This window comes from Emiliania huxleyi (genome assembly GCF_000372725.1).
Source record: "Emiliania huxleyi CCMP1516 chromosome Unknown EMIHUscaffold_1623, whole genome shotgun sequence".
In the NCBI taxonomy this organism is placed as follows: domain Eukaryota; phylum Haptophyta; order Isochrysidales; family Noelaerhabdaceae; genus Emiliania; species Emiliania huxleyi.
In genome coordinates, this window is record NW_005200957.1 from 1,512 (window position 1) to 5,337 (window position 3,826).

A 3,826-nucleotide genomic window follows, 5' to 3' on the forward strand; every position below is an offset into this window, starting at 1 on the left:
GGCACGCGCGAGGTCGAGCCCCGTCCGGCGTGGCGGTGTCGTCCGTCGGCGGGACGCTCTACGTGGCGGATACCAACAACCACCGCATCCGCAAGATCGACACCTCCGGCGGCGTCACCACCACGCTCGCAGGCTCGGGGACGGACACCTTCGCCGACGGCACGGGCACCGCCGCGAGCTTCAATTTCCCGTCCGGCGTGGCGGTGTCGCCCGACGGCAGGACGCTCTACGTGGCGGATACCTTCAACCACCGCATCCGCAAGATCGACACCTCCGGCGGCGTCACCACCACGCTCGCAGGCTCTGGGACGGGCACCTTCGCCGACGGCACGGGCACCGCCGCGAGCTTCAACTACCCGGCCGGCGTGGCGGTGTCGCCCGACGGCATGACCGTCTACGTGGGGGATTACCTCAACCACCGCATCCGCAAGATCGACACCTCCGACGGCGTCACCACCACGCTCGCCGGCTCTGGGACGCCCGCCTTCGCCGACGGCACGGGCACCGCCGCGAGCTTCAACTACCCGGTCGGCGTGGCGGTGTCGCCCGTCGGCGGGACGCTCTACGTGGCGGATTACGATAACCACCGCATCCGCACGATCGACACCTCCGGCGGCGACACCACCACGCTCGCAGGCTCTGGGACGGGCGGCTCCGCCGACGGCACGGGCACCGCCGCGAGCTTCAGCTACCCGCGCGGCGTGGCGGTGTCGCCCGACGGCATGACCGTCTACGTGGCGGATACCGACAACAACCGCATCCGCAAGATCGACACCTCCAACGGCGTCACCACCACGCTCGCCGGCTCGGGGGCGTTCGCCTTCGCCGACGGCACGGGCATCGCCGCGAGCTTCAACTACCCGGTCGGCGTGGCGGTGTCGCCCGACGGCGGGACTGTCTACGTGGGGGATGAGAGTAACAACCGCATTCGTCAGGTGACAGCATGATTGCCACCCACGCTTTCGTTCGCTCCTAGTGGAGCGAGGATGCGCAGATCGACAGCCTCTCCAACTTGAGGTGCCTTGAACACACGCTCCGCTGCCGTCGCCCCTCTTGTGTCGCCCCCTCCCGTGTTGCGTTGCGGCCTGGCCCGTGCCCGCCGCCACCGTGTCCCGCTTCTTATCGGTATCACGACACGATCGTTATCACGACGATGTTGTCTGCTTTGTCGATGGGCTGAAGCGACGGCGATGGCGGCAGCGACGGCGATGGCGGCAGCGGCGGCAACGGTGACGACTCGGGCGGTACACAGCTGCATTTGCATTCCTCGTAAACATGCGCGCTTGGTTCCACAGTATCAGGACTAGAGTCGTAGAGCTCGTCAAATCGAACTTGGCATAAGTCATTCTGGGCGAGGTAGCTGCACGTCACAGACGGTGACGGACACCCGTCTTCGTCACACGGAAAGGGGCCGCCTTCTGAGCAGGGGGCCGCGGGCGGCGGCGACGGCGGCTGGGGAGGCCATGCCAGGAGGGGTAGGAAGGTAACGCGACATGCGGGGCACGGGTAGCCTACTATGACGTCGACGCCCAGGAAGTTGGACGCATCTTGAATAATTTGAATCACCTCGTCGAACGGCGGCAAGAACTCCCACCAACTTCCTGTATGGCCGCTGTGGGTGCCCTTATGAATAAGGTGAGGCGAAGGCGAGGCTCATCTGCCGACGCAAGGCGCCTCCCCGTGGATGCGGAGGGGGAGGAGCTATTGCTGCTGTTGCACGCCGGCGCAGGCGGGGGCGGCCCCTCAAACGCCTCGTCTGGAAAGTCGAGTTCTGCACGACAGGAACCGGCGGTGAGGTTGCTCTCGACCTCGATCTTGCGGCAAGCCCGCTCCCCAACCTCGGCCAGGTCTGCGATAAAGGTCACTTGCTCCTCCTCGCACAGATCGTAAAAGTCAGCGAGCGTGGTATTGAGCGGGAAAGAGATCTTGACCGGGGGGGGCACCGGTGGTAGTATGGGCGGGGGGCTGGGCGGATGCGACGGCGGAGGCGGCGGCGGCGGCGGCAACGGCAGAGGCGACGGCGGCGGCGGCGGCAGTGGCGCTAAGCCCGGAGGGTAAGGTGGCGGCGAGGACGGCAGCGAAGGGCACACGGCTATTTCTGAGCACCTCGAAAGGCAGCGCTCGAAGCATCTCACGCCCTCACAGTCCACGTCTGCGTCTGCTCTCCGAATCATCCCGACGGCGACAGCTGTCGGGCAGAGCTCCTCAGAGCGAGTGTAGAAGAGAGTGGTGGAAGGAGTCTCAGAGCGAAGCTGCCATTGGCCGTCAAAGTAGGCGAGGTAGTGTGTGGCAGCCGGCCACCGGCGGGGAGCTGATCGCCATCAGCCAGAGTGAAGATAGCATCGCCGAGTGTGTACTGGTTTCCCGAAGAGAAGATGCCCGTTGCGCCCGCCAGCGCGTGCGGGAGCTCCTGGCTGAGCGTTGAGTCCAGGCGAGTTGCGCTGGCCACTATCGCTACGCCGAGCCGAGCTGACGCGCCGAGGCGCCGGCCAGTCGCAGCCGTGAGGCATGCCATAGCAGCAGAGGCACCTCCTACCCATTGGGCGGGCAGACAGAAGGCCAGGGCAGCACTGGCAAGTGCAACGCGCCTCATGTCGGAGAGCGACCGTGCCTCGTTCGCCGCTTATCATGTAGAGTTTGTTGTAGAGATTTCGCGTTGTAGAGCGCCTCTACATCGCTCTACAACGCAGGCGCTTCGCCCCGCGGCGGATGTAGAGCTCTACAGCTCTACATTGCTCTACACACTACAGCGCTCCAGAGCGCTCTACATCTCTACAGCTCTACAGCGCTCTACACTCTACATCCTCTACACCCTCCCTCAGCGCAGCTCTGCCCTCCTCGCGGCATATTTTGGCCCCCCGAGTTTATCGAGCTCTCCTCGCGCAAGGACGACTCTGACGCCCACTGCGATCATTTGCCGCCAAAAAAAGAAAAATAAGGGGACAGACACCCCACGGAGTCATATAGTTGCTCAGGTCCACTCTCTAAAAGAAAGAAAGAAAACAGACAACCCAAGGGAGGGATGGGAGAACGGCACGCCGCCACCACACAGGGATTTTAAGGAGAGGGGTGTGGTGCGCTAGCCGTCGCCCACCCTTGGGCGTCCGCCTCTTCCTATAGGTCCACTCTCTCTTCGTCTTCACTTCCCGGCAGAGATTCTTTGGTCCAAAAATTCTTTTTGTTGCTTTCTGTTGCGGGAAGCCGTGCTCCCGGCGTAACCTCTGCACGCTCCTCGCTGTGCTCCTGGGCACCGGCCTGTGCATCGCCCGATGTGTCGCGCCGCCTCTGCCAAGTACGCATCACCCGGCCACCGCGAGGCCTCTCGCTACAGCCTCGGCTGCTCGAGCCTCTGGCTGGCGGTTCCGTGCATGCACGGTGTGTTTGGCGTCCACGCTGGCGCGCTCGGCCTCGGTGGCGCCCTGCTCCTCGCCGTCACGTGCGCCGCCTGCCTCGTATCGACGCTCACCTGGCGCACGCTGGCGCACACTGGCGACCTCTCCGTCTTCAAGGCGGACAAGGCGGTGGCACGGCTTGAGTTTGTCGCTCTCTGCGTCTTTAGCGTAGCCGCTCCACCGCCCGCAGTGCGCCCTGCTGTCACTGCGTGCGTGCTGCCTATCACTGTTGCCGCTCTGTACCGAGCCGGCATGGCGCTCGACTCGCGCGGGCACGAGACGGCGTCGCACTGGGCACATGCGGCCTTCCGCTTTGTCGGCTTCTGGTGGGCGTTGTTAGCCCTCGCGCACCCATCATGGCCCTCTGCGCCGCGCGTTGCTCTCGGCTCGACTTGCTATTGGGCGCACATGCTGTACTCTGTCCGCTGGCCAAC

The 3,826-nt window shown here is 64.7% G+C and overlaps 2 protein-coding genes across 2 annotated transcripts; both read left to right on the forward strand.

Moving 5' to 3' along the window:
- Nucleotides 1–20: 20 nt before the first annotated feature.
- Nucleotides 21–947, forward strand: EMIHUDRAFT_78111 (hypothetical protein; the record flags this gene model as incomplete). The annotated part of the gene is made up of 1 exon (XM_005785203.1): nucleotides 21–947. A coding segment is annotated over one exon (927 nt), but the record flags the coding sequence as incomplete, so codon positions are not given.
- A 2,322-nt stretch (nucleotides 948–3,269) lies between these two features.
- EMIHUDRAFT_253246 (hypothetical protein) lies at nucleotides 3,270–3,718 on the forward strand (the record flags this gene model as incomplete). The annotated part of the gene is made up of 1 exon (XM_005785204.1): nucleotides 3,270–3,718. A coding segment is annotated over one exon (449 nt), but the record flags the coding sequence as incomplete, so codon positions are not given.
- Nucleotides 3,719–3,826: the final 108 nt, after the last annotated feature.